General features: G+C 44.0%; 1 protein-coding gene across 8 annotated transcripts in view; it reads left to right on the plus strand.

Annotated features, from left to right (window-relative positions):
* The first annotated feature begins 914 nt into the window (after positions 1 to 914).
* Positions 915 to 17,739, plus strand: part of FERMT2 (FERM domain containing kindlin 2) — a 65,070-nt gene continuing 48,245 nt past the window's right edge. For 7 of the 8 annotated variants that reach the window (XM_070419490.1, XM_070419494.1, XM_070419505.1 and 4 more), the window contains exons 1-2: positions 915 to 1,037; positions 1,445 to 1,610. In XM_070419490.1, the coding sequence (XP_070275591.1) occupies positions 1,454 to 1,610 (157 nt within the window). In that variant the 5' untranslated portion in view covers positions 915 to 1,037; positions 1,445 to 1,453. The remainder of the gene's footprint in view (positions 1,038 to 1,444; positions 1,611 to 17,739) is intronic. The other variant, XM_070419514.1, reaches the window with a different exon arrangement.

Genomic DNA, 17,739 nt, shown 5'->3' on the forward strand with positions numbered 1-17,739 from the left:
GGTGGGGTAGACGAGGTGCGTCCATCCTAACGCCCTAGTAGACTGTTAGATTTGAGTTGCATAGAAAAATACAGAGACGTAGAAAGATCTGGAGAACGTTTATGAAGCCACGGCACTGATTTTATTTTTCTCCCTGAAACTGAGCACCGCAGGGCGTATTTGGCCGGCTCCGGTTGAGCTTCCGAATGGGTTAAGGGCGCGTGCAAACTCCTGGGAGTCCAGTAGGAGCTGCTGGTCGCGCCGGACATTGCCTCTGGGTTTTGTCATTCTTTCGTGGGATGTTCATGGAGCTGCCTTGGGCATTTACTTTTTAAAGTTTTCTCGTCCCAAACCCTCCTCTCCGGCTGCCGGAGGGCTGCACGTCTCACCGCCCCGAGACTTTTGGACGCGCTCCAGGCGTGGGGAGGGGGCGGGAGGGACCTGGCTCCTCGAACACGACCTCGCCCTGGGCACCGGCTGGGGCCAAGCCCCCGCCACCGGCCGGGAGCGCAGGCGCCCACCGCCCCGGGTCCCGCGAAGCGCGAGACGCGAGCGGGAAGGGAGCGCCCCGCCGCCCACCGCGCTCCCCGCGCTCCCCCCGCTCCCCCTCCTCACTCCCGCCGAGAGCCCGGATGTTGGAATCTCTCCCTACGCCGGGTCCTTCATTTCCATAAAAGGGCAGCGGCTCCGCGGGGCCGAGATTGCAGCCGCCGCGGGCGCCCCCCGCCCCCGCGTCCAGCTCCCGCCCCCGCGCGCCGCCCCGCCCCGCCCCCAGCCGAGCCGCGCGCCCCCCGCCCGGAGCGCGCCCGGGGACGCGGGGGAGGGGGCGGCCGGCCCGCTCCGGGCGCTCGGCGGGGCGGAGGCGGAGGGAGCGGGCGCGCCCAGCCCAGCCGGACTCGGGCCGAGGGCGGGGAGAGAGGGTGGAGCGTGGGGAGGGAGGCCAGGGACCGCGACGACGGGACTCCATTAGTCGCTCCCGCCGGGAGGCTGCGCTTGGCCGGCTGAGGGGGGACCCGACGCGCTGCCCGAGAGCCATCGCCCCGCGCCTGGTGCCGCAGGTCTGCCGCGCGAGGGGCGCGCGTGCGGGGCCGGGACCGGGGACCCGGGGGGGGGAGAGCGCGGGCGGCCGGAGGGGGAGGAATGTGGAGCCCGCGGGCGGCGTCGGCGGGGCGGGCGCGGCCGGCAGGTGAAGCCGCCGCGGTCCGCTAGGCGGGGGCCGTGCGGGGCGGGCGGCGTCGTGGCCGCCGAGGCCAGCGCGGGCGGGAGCGCGGGGCGGCCGCCGGGAAAGGGCGCGGGGCGCAGATCGCCGGCCGCCGCCGGGCCCGCCGCCGCTCTCCCGAGTTGGTGCGCAAACCCCGGGGTCCGTCGCCTCCTCCCGGCCCGCGGCCGCCGGCGCGCGTTCGGTGGGGTTTGCCTTCCTTGGGAGGAGTGACGCTTACGAGAGCCATTTCCTCCGTGCGCGCAGGAAGGAGCCATGGCTCTGGACGGGATAAGGATGCCAGATGGCTGCTATGCGGACGGGACGTGGGAACTGAGCGTCCATGTGACGGACCTGAACCGCGATGTCACCCTGAGAGTGACCGGGGAGGTGCACATCGGCGGGGTGATGCTCAAGTTGGTGGAAAAACTCGGTGAGTAGCATCCCGGCCGCGTCCGAGTCACGACCACCCGGACTCGGGGCGCGTTGGGGGCGGGGGAGACTTTCGGCTGGGGGAGGGGTGGGTTTGAGACATGTCGGTTGGCGTCCCACACATAAACTTCTTTTAAAAAAATGTAAGATCTTCCAGTGTTTCAGCAAATAGACCTTTTCCCCGTCTGCTTCTTGTTTGGTATTGCTGCTCTCTGAAATTTTCATCCTGTGGTTCCAGCCTCCCAATTAATAAATGTAATTGCGTAGTTACCCGGGAAAACTTAGTTCTGTACGTGTGGCGAGTTTACATTAAAAGCAGGGAGAAAAGTGCGCAAGCGGGTGTTGAGGAGGGGATATTACAGGGCTTGCGGTTGTCAGTTATCTGCAGTTTACCTGCATGTTGGTGACGTTTGGTAGCGAGTATGATGCAAAGTCTATTTGAGAATCAAACGTGCGGGAAAGTGTGTAACTTCTGGCGCCAGCCTGAAGGTTCTGTGGCCGCCCTGCGTGGAGTGTGTTAAAATAATGTCCCAGTCATCCACTCTGACCCAGGGGTGGGGCGGTGTGTGACTATCTGTAGTCCATGCTTCCAGGGAGCTATTTCGAGCGTTCAGTTTTACATTAATTACAAGCGAGTGAAAGAATTTTGTGTTAAAAAATAGGCATTGAGCTAATTCGAGATTGACAGTATTTGCTTGGGTACAAATAAGTATGCTGTATATTGAGTTGATTTAAGACGGACTCGTTTTTTAAACGATAGGGTGTCCCAACAATATGAAGTGAAGGGAATTTCACAGTACACATTTTGTGTGGTGGACGAAACCATTTTCAGCTGGAAGAAGCTACGGAGACGATTCAATACCTAATTTTATCACAGGAGCAGTGCTGGGAGGACTGCCGTCCTGAGCTGTAAAGTGCCTTTTTATGTGGTGCCGCTCTGATAAGGTGACGTGTGTAGCACAGTCTTTGTAGGCTTTGGGACTTTTTTTTTTTTAAACAGCATTTCTTCAAGCCACTCTGGAAAAGTAGAGAGGTGGTATTTATTAAGAAACTTATTGCTTACCAAGGGATCATTGTATACCTACCACGTAAACTTACTGGAATAGTGTTCCCGTGCAGATTGGCAAAATAAGACAGTTCCTTCAGGTGGACTGTCTTTGTATCCCTGCAGGAAATTTAATGATTGAAGTGCCAAAAAGAAGCTCCTGACGAGGTAGCCTCCTCCTGGGGACTGCATTGTTGGGCTCCCTGAGGCAGCCCAGGAAAGAGACCCAGCTGGGGTAGCTCTTTGAAAATGAGGTTTTGCTGTGTTGTTTACCCACTTACTAGTAACTCATGGTTAAGGTTTTTCTCATCTCATTTGAATAAGTCAAAATACTTGTGAAACTTTTTTGTCCAGCACTAGTGTAGGGTTATTTAAGAAGAAAATATCAAATGTAATTGTTTATATTTTCTTTGTTTTCAAAGGAAACAAGCATTTACATCATAGATTCCTTTACATATGATAAATGGACCTTATTAATAACACTGGTTTCAACAAGAGATATTTTTTATTCTGAAAAAGGAGCTGTTGAAGGTGACTGAGACAACATGTAGTTCTTGAAAGCCAGCCTTTAATGAATAAGTAATGACTTCTATATTTGTATTGCACTGGTTAGAATTGTTTATTACAGAGTCACAGGCATAAATAGAAATATAGAGAATAAACTATTTTCAGAGAGAACTGATACTAATTTTAAGTGAGTGTAATCTTAATCTTTTAATGTTTATGCATTTTTAATATTTTATTTAGTGAAAATAAAAAAGTCCAACATGGTAGGAAATGCCATGTATGTGGAAATCTTGCATGTTTCGTGAACGAAACCAGTACTGATCCTCTTAATATCTTGACTTCCAAGTAGAAAGTGCTTGGCTTTCCTGTTTGGTATAAGTAGAGCTAATTTATTTTTTGCTCCTGGCCTTAGGATTAGATACTTTGAATGGTAAGCTATTTTATTACCTATTGGCAAGTAAGTAGAGCAGTATTTAAACTTTATAAAACAGTCTCCAGTAAAATTAGAAAAGAATGTGAAAATTCTTGCCCTGGCTGGTTTGGCTCAGTGGATAGAGTGCCTGAGGGTCCCTGGTTCGATTCCGGTCAAGGGCACATGCCTGGTTTGCAGGCTTGATCCCCAGTGTGGGGGGCGTGCAGGAGGCAGCCCATCAGTGATTCTCTCATCATTTATGTTTCTATCTCTCTCTCTCCCTCCCCTTCCTCTCTGAAATCAATAAAAATATAACACAAACAAAAAACAATGTGAAAATTCTTCACGTTGCCTAAAACTGGGATGACCTGCCTTCTGAAGCCTAAGTTGTGTCACTTCTGTCAAAGGGCAGACTGAATGGCTACTTGTTAACAGTAGCTAAAGTAGATCAAAGCAGTTTGCAGAGTCTACATGATAAGAGGTGGAGATTGTGGTGGGGATGAGAAGGCACAGGACAGGGTCCGTGTCTCTGGATTGCAGAGCAGGGATGGACAAATTAGCAGAACCAACTAGCGGCTGTAGCCTTGGAACAGTTACAGTACCTCAGAACAGTAGCTACCACAGCATTCCCTACAGCTGGAAACCCCAAATGCCTGTGTGATACCCTTGTTCCCATTAGAGTGTCCATAAATACCAACGTATTATGTTTTAAGGCTGTAATAGCAATTGTTTCTCTGGGATTAATGGATTTTACAGTGCCTCCTCCCCTTAACATTGCATATTAAAATTTTGTGTGTATAGGCACATGTGGGATTTTCTAGGAAGAGGCTTCTTAGCTTCCTGTCAGATTCTCAAAAAGGCCTATGATTAAAAAAAAAAAAAAAAAAAGGTTATGACACCACTGAAGGTAGTGTTCATCCCAGAATTGGGCAGTTTAATTAAGCAAGCTAAAAAAAGTAAATAAATGCTTCCTTGGTATGTGTCAGCAACATCTTTATATTCAGTTAGAATTTTATCAAGAACTTTAGCACCTCAGTTAAGGTCATTAAACTATGATTCTTAGGTTTATGACTTTAATTCAAAAGATCTGAAAGGTCCGTTTTAAATCTTAGTATAAAACACCTTTGTCATTCTGCACTAATCTTTTAAAAGAAAGCAAAGAGTGTACACCATGAAGTGGGCTTTAGGGAATTATATAGTGATGTGACAGAAACGTTTGCCTCTGGGACTTAGTCTGGGCTGATACTAGACAAATGTTCTCAACATTGATTTCCTTAATATGCATACTTCATTCCAAGAAGGAAAAATTATTCACACTTTTTTTTTTTTAGAAATACAAATTGAGTGCTTGAAATACAATTTTAAAAATTTATCGCATGTTTTGTTAAAAACAATTTTCAAACCTGTATAGCGTCTTCATTTTAAAGGATTAAAATGTCAGGGATAAGGATTATAAAAGTAAGATATCAGAGAATAGAACTGGAAAGTAATTATATTCAAAAATAAATTTTGTGAAGAAGAGGCTCAATTTTATGGGCTTTCCTGACCTTCCTCTGGAGATCATTGAGAAGTATTAAAACTGTTCTCCATAGAGTTAGAGCTTAGTCAGGACTGATGATTCTAAATTCCAAAGAGATACTTTGTTTCAGTGCATTTTAGTATCAGTTTATAAAAATTGACTTTTTAAAACTTCTGTGTATAATTAAATTTTTACCTTTCTATAAAAATTCATTTTAGTTGACGAGTAAGGAATTTTTTATAACATGAAACTCACTGAATGGAAGTCTCCAGCCAACTCTGTGAGCTTGGAGGGAAGAATAGACAATGTGATTTCTAAATTTCTTCTAGCTCTGATTATGAGTAGGAAGAATGTAGAAATTGGCTTAGATCAGGTTAAATGATATTCCAGAGGAGAAAATGTAAGTTGGAGGACTCAAAAGGAACTAAAAAGAAATGTACTATGGAACTGACTTACAAAAATTTGAGGAATATGTTTCTGAATGTAACCTTTAGAAAAAAGTTGTTCTTGCTTTAAAGTGTGTTATGTTCTTGCCATAATAATGAAATGAGTACATTTAGGTTGTAGTTGTATGTTAGAATAGAGTTAGGTTGAGAAGTTATCACATGATCAAAAAAGGAAATTTTGGTTAAAATGCTTAAAAATCCCTTAAAGTAATTTTTTAAAAGAAATCTTTACCCGAGGACTATGGTTTTATTGATCTTTAGAGAGAGAGGAAGGGAGAGAGAAATATTGATTAGTTGCCTCACTCATGGCTCCTTGACCTGGGATGGAACCTGCAACCTGGGTATGTGCCCTGACTGGAAATCTACCCCAAGACCCTTCAGTGCACAGGACCACACTGAACCACACTGGCCAGGCCTTTTAAAGTGATCTTAAAGTATGGTATACATTCATTCTATCTCAGAGAAGGACAAAATAACTAGATTTTCCTTTAGAAATTACAAAAATAAATTTCTTTAGTTGAGCACCAAAAGATCTTGTTAGAAATATATAATAGCTATTAAAGAAAATTGAAAGAGAATTGTAAATTTTACCTTTTATCTAACTACTTTTTGAAATTTCAAACTTTGTTCAAGAATAATAACAGTAAATATTATATAATCTTCATATATCACCAGTTGGCATTTTGCCATTTGATTTCTCTTTGTGTACACACACACACTATTTTGAACCATTTAAGTTGCAGACATCAAAACCCTTCATACATATTTAAAATATGTATCACCTAAGAACAAGGACTTTCTCTTAACTATTACAGTACAATTATGAAATCCAGGAAATTTAACATTGAATCAATACTGTTGTCTACTATGTATCTATATTCAAATTTGCAAATTGTTTTAGTAGTGGCTTTTGTTTCTTCCATTCAGGATCTCATTCCACATTTAGTTTAACTAAATTGGCCTCCTAGGGTCCTTTAATAAACCTAATAGCTACCAAGTTTGGAACCACAGGAGAATATATAATAAGTGGTTTATTAAAATTACATTAAGATACATGTAATAAATAGTACCTGTTTTCAGACTTTATCATCATCCTATAGAACAGTTCGTTAGCCTTTGTCTTTCAACACATTTCTTTACCTTTTTTAAAAATATATATTTTTATTGATTTCAGAGAGAAAGGGAATTAGAAACATCCTATATAATAAAAGCCTAATATGCAAATAGACTGAACAGCGGAACAACTCATCGCTATGATGCACATTGAACACCAGGGGGCAGATGCTCAACACAGGAGCTGCCCACAGGCTCCAGGCCAGCCAAGGCAGGTGCCAGCGGCGCCGCCCCCCCATTGCCCCGCTGGTTGCCCTGCAGAGGGAGGCAACCAGTGGTGGGGGGATGGGCCAGCGAGTGAGTGGCGCCAGGCTGGCCAAGGCAGGTGCCAGCGGGGATTGCTGGCCAGACCTAGGGACCCTACCCGTGTATGAATTTTGTGCACCGGGCCTCTAGAATCATTGATCAGCTGACTTCTGCACACCTCCTACTGGGGATTGAGCCTGTAACCTGGGCATATGCACTTGACTGGAATCGAACCTGGGGCCCTTTAGTCCTCAGGCCAACACTCTATCCACTGAGTCAAAACAGCTAGGGTGCTTTACCTTTTTTAATAAGATTTTTTTATCAGTGCAAATTTCACTTCAGAATATTTTTATAGGTTCTTTGTCCTTAAAGTTCAATTTTTTCTAAGCTATTAGGTAAGATAATATTTTTAGACATCATTTGGTATAGATTTACCATATGAGCTGTCTTCAGGCTGTAGTAGATGCTAATGGATACACAGAATAAGTAAGAAACAACAGTCGAGCCCTGCCACTTATTGGTGTGATATATGGACAACGAATTCAACCACTGAGCAACACCAGCCAGGGCAGGTGTTTTTTATTTTTATTTTTGTTTAGTTTTAGCCAGTTTAATAAGTACGCAGTGGTTCTCATGATTTTAATTCACATTTCCCTAACGATTAATGATGTTGGGGAGCTTTTCATATGCTTATATGTCATCTGTTTATCTTCTTAATATAGTGGCTTCATATCTTTTGCCTTTTTTAAAAAAAAAACTGTGTTTTTCTTGCCGTGGCTGGTTTGGCTCAGAGATTGGAGTGTCGGCCCGTGGACCATAGGGTCGAGGGTTTGATTGCCAGTCAAGGGCATGTGCCTTGGTTGCAGGCTCGATCCCTGGCCCTGGTTAGGGTATGAACGGGAGACAACTAATGGATGTGTCTCTCTTATATGGTTTTTCTCTCCTCCCCCCTCCTTTCTCCTCTCCACTCTAAAAAAAGAGAAAAAAATCAATGGGAAAAATATCCTTGGGGTGAGGATTAAAAAATTGTTTATCTTATTGAGTTTTAAGAATTCTTTATATATTATAGATACAGGTCCTTTATCAGATCATGTGTTTTGCAATATTTTCTCCTAGTCTATGGCTTGTCTTATCATTTTCTTAACACAATATCTTTCAAAGAGCAGAGTTTTTAATTTTAATGAAGTCCATTTAATCAATTTCTTTTCTGGCTTGAGCTTTTTTTAAAAAAATTGTTATATATAAGAAATTTGCCGCCGAAACCGGTTTGGCTCAGTGGATAGAGCATCGGCTTGCGGACTGAAAGGTCCCAGGTTCGATTCCGGTCAAGGGCATGTACCTGGGTTGCGGGCACATCCCCAGTAGGAGATGTGCAGGAGGCAGCTGATCGATGTTTCTCTCTCATCGATGTTTCTAACTCTCTATCTCTCTCCCTTCCTCTCTGTAAAAAATCAATAAAATATATTTAAAAAAAAAGAAATTTGCCTATTCAAGGTCACAAAGATTTTGTTCTGTAAGTTGTATAGCTTCTGTTTACTGTTATATATTAAAAGGAAGAATATATGAGGTATAGTAGTGATTATCAGAAAGGAAATAATTGTATTATATCAATTTAAGATAATGTTATATCAATTTAAAATGTAATTGCTATTTTAATTTGGTAGAATCTGAGGTATAAAATAACTAGTGGCCCAGTGTACAAAATTCATGCACATTAAAAGATAATTAATTAGAGGAAATATTTTGATATTGCTATTTGCCCTTTATAATAGAAGTGTCAGTGATGAAAGAAAATTAATAAAATGTTTATGAAAATCTCCCTCCTGTCAGAGTCTGGGGCACTCTGCGGGACCGAAGAGTCAAGTCCCTGCTCACCCGAGTGCATTGAAATCTCGCGAGACCCAGACCCGGCTGGCCCCACCCCCGTCAAGCCCTGAAGGGCGGGGGGCACAGCCTCAGGTCCCCCAGCCTGGCGCCGGGCAGGGGGCACAGCCTCAGGTTCCCCCGTCAAGCCCCGCCAGGTGGGGGGGTGCAGCCTCAGGTCCCCTGGCCCGGTGCCAGATGGGGGGATGGCCTCGGGTCCCCCGGCCCTGGCACGAGGGCATGAGGGTGTGATGACCATTTGCATATTAGCTCTTTATTATATAGGATAGTCCAATGAAAATGATTTATCATTAATCTACTGGAAAACGTAGATATTTAGAACTTAAGTCATAAAAATGGACCAGTAGTGAAGCATCTTATATAATGAATGCCTAATATGCTAAGTGTCTGACCATTAGACCATTTGACTGTTTGACCAGTTGCTGTGACACACACTGACTACCGGGGGGGCAGATGCTCTGACTGGTAGGTTAGTTGCTGCTGGGGTCCGGCCGATTGGGACTGGGCAAGACAGGCCGAACATGCCCTGGAGCCCTCCCTGATTGGCCGGCCCTGATCGGCCCAATCGGGACTGGGCGAGATGGGCTGGACATGCCTTGGAGCCCTCCCACAGTCCCTCTCTGGCCCCAATTGTGCACTGGTGGGACCCTTTGGGGGATGTCGGAGAGCCAGTTTTGGCCTGATCCCCGCAGGCCAGGTGCACAAATCTGTGCACCAGGCCTCTAGTCTTTGAACAATAGTTTCAGATATCTATACTAATAAAAGTAATATGCTAATTAGACCAGGAGACCTTCCAGACAAAGCCATGTGGAGGGCCGAGGTAGAGGCGGATAGGGGCGATCAGACCAGGAGGCGAGGACAGTTGGGGGTGATCAGGCCGGCAGGGGGGGTGCAGTTGAGGGTGAGCAGGCCAGTTGGGGGCGATCAGGCCGGCAGGGGGAGGGCAGTTGGGGGTGAGCAGGCTGGTGGGGGGGCAGTTGGGGGTGAGCAGGCTGGCAGGCAGTGGTTAGGGGTGATCAGGCAGGCAGGCAGGTGAGTGGTTAGGAGCCAGCGGTCCTGGATTGCGAGAGGGCCTAAACTGGCAGTCGGACAGCCCCTGAGTTTAGTGCACCAGGCTGCTAGTTAATGATATAGAAGGAAATAAGTCTGGGTTCCATTCCTGGCTGTACCACTTAATATCAGTGGTGTTTTTGTTTGTTTGTTTGTTTGTTTTAAGACAGGGTTTTCAATATTCAGAATCTCAGTTTCCTTATTTGTACAGCAAACATGTCAAATTCGTGATAAATAATACTTTGTAATGTATTAGAGTTCTCTAAAATTATTTTTTCAAGTATGGCAACTATCTGAAGTAAAAGATACCATCCTGAAGCAATACCATTGTGCAGAAAAAGGTCATTATACAAATCCTGGTCTATGTTACTTCATTGAGAGTGTTATATTGGCAAAATGCTTTGAACATTGAATCTTCTGGTACTTTCCATTTCAATTTTGCTTCTCAATGAATTAATGTGTCTGAGAAGAAAAGCAGTAAGTGATTAAAATGTGAGGTTTATATTTGGATTTCCTTTTCTTTTATGATTCAGTGTTCAGATTTGATTATTTACTTGCAGAAGGACCAGCCAGCTTCAGTGTATTCTTGGGAGACTCTTACATAGTTTTCAAGGTTGGGAGCTAATAACCTCTAGCTGAGAGGAGGTGACATCTGTCTTAAAATCTTTAGCCAATCTTTTCTCACTTAGTATTTAACTATCTTATTTATTTATTCATTCATTCATTCCTCACCCAAGACATGCTTAGCAGGAGGGAGGAAGGGAAGAAGAGAGGGAGGGAAGGAAGAAGGGAGGGAGGGGAGAGAGACATCTGTGTGAGAAACATCCATCTGTTGAGAAAGAAACATCCATCTTTTGAGAGAGAAACATTCATCTGTTGCCTTCCATATGCTCCCCAACTGGGGATCAAACCTAAAACCCAGGTACCCCAACTAGGAATAGAACCAGCAACCCTTCGGTGTACAGGACAATGCTCACCAACTGAGCCACTACAGTCAGGCTTATCTATGCTATTTTTATATTATGCTGCAGCTAAAAATTACATCAGGTATTTTAAAGATCAATCGTAATTTCAGGGCATCAGTGTAATGATGCTTTTGATATATTTTTTTCTTAATGGAGCACTCAGGGTTATGAATAAAACACCAGTAAAGTACCAGCATTTTTTTTTCCCCCTCAACATTTTTTTTCTTTTTTATTGAATTTATTGAGGGTGACATTGTTTAATAAAATTACAGGTTTCAGGTGCACAATTCTGTAATACATCATCTGTGTATTGTATTGTGTTTCACCACCCCAAGAAAGTGCCAGCAGTATTAGATGATGTCTATTGGGTAAGTGCCTTCCCGCTTCATTTTCCTTAATGTAGTTTCTTAAATTCAGATTTAAGAATTTCATAACTTTTTGAAAATTAAAAATAACCTGGAAAAAGGCAGATAGTTGCAATACCAATTTCAAAAGTTTTGTGCGAGGTGTTGATGACTTTTGTGGCTAGTGATAGAGTTTTCTTGTTGTGGATTTGAACACTGACTGCACTACCTATAAACTTTGTGACCTTGTGCCAAGCTATGACTGTGACTTAGTTTCCTTAGAAGTGACATGGGAATAATATATTTACCTCATAGGGTTGCTGTGAGGATTAAATGAATATATATATTAAGTACCAGTTACAGTAATTGTTATTATTTTATTGAGATCCTAATGGACCTCTGGGATATCTCATTCTTAAATATCATACAAGTTTGGGGGAATAAATGCCTTAAATAAGTTAGACTAGGAAAGAGGGGCCTTAGCATGAGATGGAACATTCATGTGTACATGTTCCTGCATGAAGATAATTCTGTACACTATTTTTGATAGGTTATGGAGGTATATGGCATGAGACTTCTGTGGGGACAGGATTTGAGCTCTCATCAGTAGCAGCAAAGCCGACATTTGTGGAGGGCCAAGCATTACATTAGGTAATGGGAAACAGTCCTCACTCACAAGGTCAGTGGTTTTCTAATACCAAAATGAAAAGATTGGTTTGAGTTGATGGTCTGGCCGTGAAGTGCCAAGTAAGTGGTACAGGAAGGTGATGGAGCTTTAGAAGCACGATCAATGACTGGCCTCATCTGAAGGAGCGGCAGGGTGAAAAATGAGGAAGAAAGGGACTCCAGCTTGAGGATTGCTGTGCTTATGGTGTATTGGAAACTAGCTTAGAAAAGTGGAAGGAAAGATAATAGAGAAGAAACATATAGCTCAGTGGGGAAATTGTATTCTGTTATTCCTTCACTCACCCACTTAATATTTTAAATGAGAACCTACCAAATGCTAGGCACTGTACTAGGGATAGAAGAGATAAAATGTGAACAAAATGAACCCATTCCTTAGCCTCACTCAACTTGAAGTCTTAGGGGCAAGACAGTTTTTAAATAATTCAGTCCTATAATGTGATGAGTATTATTAAAATTGAAATAGGAGAGTATGTACCCAGCAACTTGACATAGGGTGGAGGGGGAAATTTCTAGAGGAAATTACTTTTAAACTGAGAGCTGAAAGTGGAGTAGGAATTAGAAGGGTGGCAAAGGACGTTAAGTGTGGGGAAATGGGGTGGAAAAAACAGTAGGTTGGGAGATGAGAAAGAGAGGTGGACCAAGGGAGGGTGGCCATTTGAAGAACTGAAAGAAGTCTAATGGAGGAACCATACTGGGGATCCATTGGCTTGACAGGCTTAAGACATAAGCAGGTACTTAAAGTGCTTTGTTAACAGGTTTAAAAGATTGTGTTATGCCCTGGCTGGTGGGCTCAATGGTTAGAGTATTGACCTGGGGACTGAGGGGTCTCAGGTTTGATTCAAGGGAATGTACCTGGGTTGCAGGCACCCGGTCGGTCGGGACGCTTATGGGAGGCAACCAATCGATGTGTCTCTTTCACATCCATGTTTCTGTCTCTCCCTCCCTCCCCCGCTCACTCTCTTCTACTCTAAAAAAATAAAGAATCATTGGAAAAAATATCCTTGGGTGAGGATTAACAACAACAAAAGACTGTGTTATAATAAGAACTATGAGATACTGTTAAAAGACTTTAAACAGAAAGAGACATTAGATTTTTTACAAATTTGAAGTTCCTTGGGTACATATCATTATATATAAAGCCCTAATATGCAAGTATACTGAATGGCAGAGCACTGACCATCAGAGGGCACGAGCAGAACACGGTTGGCAGCAGGTGGCAGAGCACAGAACATGGTGGGCGTCGGTCACAGTGGGGTGGTGGAGCAGGTGAGCGGGGGTGCCAGACCAAGGTGGGGCGGCAGTTGCTGTCATCGAGGCAAGCCTCTGGTGGTTACTGAAAATTCTTTGCTCCCACATGCCACGGTCCTGCCCGGTGCTCACACCTGCTGCCGGTACTGGCCCCACTTGTACCCGCTGCTGGTGCTGGAGCCGCCACTTGCACCCACTGCCAGTGCCCAGTGCCATTCCTGATCACTTGGCACTGTCAGTGGGTGCGAGCAGCTGCCGGCCCTGATTGTCCCTGAGGGCTTCTCCACCTCCCACTGCTCCTGAGGGGCAATTGGGGACGGCAGCCACCGCTTGCACCCGCTGCTGGCTCCAGCCCCAATCGATCCGTGCCATCAGCGAGTGCGAGCAGGGCCCAGCACCATCAGTGCATGGGAGTGGCGTCGGCAGCAGGAGCGGGGCTGCTAGCAGACAGGGTACCGGGGCCGCAGCGGGAGGGGTCGGGAAGGGGTGCGGAGGATGGGCCAAGACCTGCCCCTGTGCCCACTGCAGTCTTGCGGCCCACAGTTCCTTTCAAAGTGCACGAATTTGTGCACTGGGCCCCTAGTAAGTCAATAACAGAAGATATAAACCTCTTGGATTCCAAGAAATGTTTTTTCCAGCAGTCTACACTCCAGTCCTGTATTAGGATTTGTTAGTACTTTCTGAGATAAATTTAAATTATCAAAAGCAATAAAATATTCAAAGTGATACTTTTTTAAACTATTGAATAGCTTGTGCCTTTGATCACCTATAAAAGACAAATCCTATTAGCACTTCTATGAGTCAAATATTAGCTGATGAATTCAGCCCCGATGTTCCTCTCAGAATGTCAGATGTTGACATTGTATGGACTCTGAGTCCAGTCTTCTAGGAACTAAGCCAAGTTGAACCAAATGAGTAGTAAGCCTTCAGGATTGGATGGAAAGTTACCCACCCTCTGGAAATGAATAATCAGCAGACTTCCTATTTGTGCACATTCTGTAATTGTGTGCGTGGTTTATGTGATCTGATAACACTTCTCAGCTACTTTGAGTTAGTATATTCTGTATCAGATATTAAGTTGAAATTGGTAGACATTATTTGGGATTTGTAAGTAACTTAAAAAGATGATTTTGTTTTGAGGAGTGAATTCCTTGATTTTCAGTGTTAGCTATGTCACAGGAATATCCATTTGCCAACTTTTTATCAGAAGTTTTGTTTCTTTTTAAAAATATATATTTTTATTGATTTCAGAGAGGAAGAGGGAGAGAGAGAGAGAAACATTAATGATGAGAGAGAATCATTGATCGGCTGCCTCCTGCATGCCCCACACTGGGGATGGAGCCCGCAAGTCCAGGCAGGCATGTGATCTCCTGGTTCATGGGTCAATGCTCAACCATTGGGCCAAACTCAGGAGTTTATTTTCTAAATGTTTTGCCTACTTGGTCAATCCATCTGCTCTAGTTAGTCATTGAAGCCTTAAAAGTTTGCTGAAACTCTCCCCAGAATTTTATTCTGCTGCAGACCTTTGCCTTCAAGATTGCTTGAAATCTACCTCACAGTAGTCCTCTTACTAGTGCAGGTCACTTATCTCTGAGGTGGGAGAGATACTGAGGGAACGCAGTAAGTGCAGTCCCCATGTGACACCTCATTTCTCATTGCTCATCGCTTCCCCATGAGACCTGGTATTTCCACTTTAATAATCTCTTTACCGCTCTAACCGGTTTGGCTCCATGGATAGAGCATTGGTCTGCGTGCTGACTGAAGGGTCCCAGGTTCGATTCCGTTCAAGGGCATGTACCTTGCTTGCGGGCACATCCCTACTAGGGGGTGTGCAGGAGGTAGCTGATCGATGTTTCTAACTATCCCTCTCCCTTACTCTCTGTAAAAATTCAATAAAATATATTAAAAAAATAATCATCTCTTTACTCCCTGTAGATGTACGGTCTGTCTTCTTTCTCACCCCTAAATATCTATTTTTGTGAGAATGTGTTAGTGCTGCTGGTATATACTAAATCGTTAATAAATGTTTCAGTGCTGTTACTCAAGCCCTAGGAATTTTCTAGCTTTCCTCTTCACTTTCCAGCTGTCCTCTCTCATCTCTAATGATCATCGTTACAACCTGTGGTTCTCTCGTAGCCTGGGCTCTCGTGTTTGGCTTCTCTTCAGGTTGTGCCTTAGGTCAGGTCCAGCTTGCAGAATATTGCAGTGCTGGTCTTGCTGCCAGGCCCTTGCTGCTTCTGATGCATTGTCCACAGTCCCATCATGATCCCCTCAGACAGCACTCTCACTGAGAGCCTGCATATTCTATAGGACAGTTACTCTTAGCACATGTTGGAACTCCCCCTTCTCTCTCAAGATCCAGGTAAAACGTCACCTCTTCTTCAGAGCCTAAATCTTTCACATTTAAACTTGGTGGCCTCTGTGGCATTTATCTGTTTAGCTCATTTGACTAATTGTGTCCCTCACTTGGACTATAAGCACCTCTAGGATGGGAATTCTTGTTTACTAGTTTTATATTCCCAGGGCTAGCTTTATGCCTGGCGTCCGGTCAGTACTTGGAAAATGTTTATTCATTCACTTACTGATTGTGTACCTGAAGAGCAAAAAACTTCATTCACTTTGCCTCCTCTCCCTAATAAAGAAGGAACAAGAAGGCATGTTCTAAAAGCAAGGGAGGAGGTCCTCAGCTTTCTCAAAGCGGAAATTAAAAGGCATTTGGGGAGAGAGAGACCAAAAGGCTGGAGGATAAGGAGTTTTCAAGACAAAAGATTGTGATTCTATGGTGAAATTATTATTTAAAGTCCTCCATATTTCAGGAAATATGAGGGATACCATTATAGAGTTAATTTTTAAAACATTTAAGCATTCATTTTACTTGTTACACATTATTGCCAATAATATCTCATTAGAAACATTAGAAGATTTGTTTCAGGAATTGAAGAGGGAAACAGAAACTGAAACTTTGCTGTTGTCAGTAGCTCAGTAAAGGAAAGAAACCTTGGCCTAAGATGACAACATGCCCCTGGGAAAGAGGAAGGAGGCCGGTTAATTCTTGGAGTTTGTGGAAGGGGGACAGGGAGTAGCCGGTTGCCTTACGATAGCAGGAAGTCCTCGTCTCTCTCACAGTTTTCCAGCAGCATCTGCTCTCTTCCCCTCCAGTCCACACGCTGCCGGTGCCACTGCTAGTAGTTCTCACGAAGCACCAACCGCAAACGCCTATGATCAGTGTAGTGAATACTGCTGGTGATGCTCTTTGGGTGATTTTAGATTGGGTAACAGTCCGATTTGGAACCTACTGTTTATAATGTTTCTCTGTGGTGAATCAGAATTCTAAGACTAATAAAGGAATGTTTGGAACATAAGCAAAGGAATCCATCCTTTTTAGAAAGGAGAAAGCAGAGGCAGTCAGTTCAGTGTGATTCCCCATGTCTAGGGGAATCTCTGCCACATGTCTAGTTACATGGAAGCATGTTTTAATTCTGAAGTTAAGATAAAATGGATTTTTAAACATACGATTAAATTAACAAATCTTATCTATTTCTTGATGGTTTAAGAATAATTTCCTTGTTGGGATCAATGTTTTCTTAGAGTAATGGAACACTTTTAACATTTGCAGTATGAGGATTCATTCATTTATCAGCTGTTGTGTGCCAGGCACTGGGCTAGGTGCTAGAATTATAGGGTGGGGCAAAACACAGAGTTTATTCTTGTATTATTTCTCAATTGTTATATTTTCCATACATACAACTGTAAACCTACGTTTGCCCCGTCCTGTATAAGGGTGATAGAAATAGACATTGTCCTTATCTTCTCAGAATTTATAATCTAGTACAGAAGACACCTCCCCCTCCTATGAAATAACAAAATGAATACAAATTTTAGTAAGTGATATCACAGTGTACTGAAATAGAGAATAATGAGGGACATATGAAGGCTCATTGCTAGGGTGTTTAAGAGGAAGGCTTCTCTGAGAACATGGAATTTAAACTGAAATTTGAGAGATGAGAGAAAATTAGACATTCAGAAGTGGAATAGCATGTTCAAAGCCATGGAGGCAGGAAAGAGCTTGCTTCTTAGTTCTTGGAATATGAAGGGGGTAAGTGTGGCTGAAGCAGAGAAGGAGTAGCACAGGGTAAATTTGGAGGAGTAGACGGGCTGTGTTGTCTGGGGCTTTGTAGACGATGATAGGCATTTGGATTTTATTCTAAATTCAGCTGGAAGCTGTGGAAGGATTTTCAGCCGGGGAATGACAAGCAAGTCTTGGCTATTGTGTGGAAAGGACTGGGTGGAATCAAGGAGCCCCGTTAGGAGGCCGCTGCTGTGGTCATTGGAAGAGATGATGGCTTGAAATAGGGTGGTGCAGTGGAGATTATTGGAAGTGGAACTGAAGGGCTTGCTGATAAATAGAATCCATTACTTCTAGATTTCTCACTGGAGCAAATGGGTTGTTGAGTGCTATTTTGTAACCCTGGGGATAGGAGAAAATTGGGTTAAGTTTGGAGATACTAAGTTTGAGAGGCCTGTGAGACATTCAGAGGGAGATGTGGGATAGACAGGAGGTTGTATAAGCTGGCGCTCTAAGCAGAAGGCTGGGCTGGAGAAAAGATGATGAAGGCAACATGCCGTTTAAAGCCATGGGAATGGTGGAGGTATCTAGGGAGCCA

The sequence above is a fragment of the Myotis yumanensis genome, unplaced genomic scaffold (genome assembly GCF_028538775.1).
Source record: "Myotis yumanensis isolate MYYU_CA2020_CCGP unplaced genomic scaffold, mMyoYum1.0.hap1 SCAF_1, whole genome shotgun sequence".
In the NCBI taxonomy this organism is placed as follows: Eukaryota; Metazoa; Chordata; class Mammalia; order Chiroptera; family Vespertilionidae; genus Myotis; species Myotis yumanensis.